We start from the raw sequence: 830 nt of genomic DNA, 5'->3' as shown, positions 1-830 counted from the left end.
CAGCATGGCTTTGAGCTCCTCATCACTGCGAACTGTGATTCGGTCGCCAACTTCATCCTCATCTGAAATAAACGAGAACACATCTGAATCATCTAACAGCTACTCACTTGTCTATTTAAACAAACATTTTTATCATTTATCTGCAAATTTGTATATGTACTTTTTTGAAAATGTTAGCCCCTTATGACCAACTATATTTTAGTTAAATAAAGATAACAGCATTGTAAACAGAAAAAAGACAGTAGTTATTCTTTAATATTTTCTTGTTATTTTAAACTATTATACTGGCTATACTGATAACTTACTTTTTTTTTTTAAATCAGTATAAAAAAAGATTAGAACAACAATGCTCACATTCAAAAGCTGTGACTGTGGCTTCAGGCATGACATCCCTGATCGCGGCCTGCCAAACAAGAGGAGAATCACTGAGCGATCAATCACACATTTGACTGACAGCTGTCAATCAGCGCCACTATTCTGACGACTCATCAGGGAAGGACACATTCCATGAATGGGTTCGCTCTCTAAAATGTACTGAGGCACCACATAAAACCACACTGTGACTAAAGTTAAATCAGCAGCTCACCAGCAAATCATTGAAGTTGAGATGTGATGGACAGTCCACTGAGGAGTCCATGTCTCCCACCGGTGTCTTTATCCGAATGACGATTCCCTCAGATTCCATGCTGCACAGGTTATTCAAAACAAGTAACAGCATAACAGAAGCACATCGAGAGACATAATCTTGGCTTTCAGAGCAGATTCCCAGACACACAGCAGCTGTGCAGCAGGCTAGACGGCTAGCTGCTTAGCTCACTAACAGTGAAGAA

The 830-nt window shown here is 39.6% G+C and overlaps 1 protein-coding gene across 1 annotated transcript; it reads right to left on the bottom strand.

Annotated features, from left to right (window-relative positions):
* Nucleotides 1-4: 4 nt before the first annotated feature.
* LOC107576774 (dual specificity mitogen-activated protein kinase kinase 5-like) lies at nt 5-824 on the bottom strand (the record flags this gene model as incomplete). The annotated part of the gene is made up of 3 exons (XM_016262906.1): nt 587-824; nt 355-403; nt 5-62 (listed from the first exon to the last, which is right to left on the bottom strand). Coding segments are annotated over exons 1-3 (239 nt in total), but the record flags the coding sequence as incomplete, so codon positions are not given.
* Between the last annotated feature and the right edge of the window lie 6 nt (nt 825-830).

Source organism: Sinocyclocheilus grahami, unplaced genomic scaffold (assembly GCF_001515645.1).
Source record: "Sinocyclocheilus grahami isolate Dianchi unplaced genomic scaffold, SAMN03320097.WGS_v1.1 scaffold4318.1, whole genome shotgun sequence".
In the NCBI taxonomy this organism is placed as follows: Eukaryota; Metazoa; Chordata; class Actinopteri; order Cypriniformes; family Cyprinidae; genus Sinocyclocheilus; species Sinocyclocheilus grahami.
Note: the sequence above shows the minus strand (reverse complement) of the source record. Positions and strands in the feature narration are given on the sequence as shown.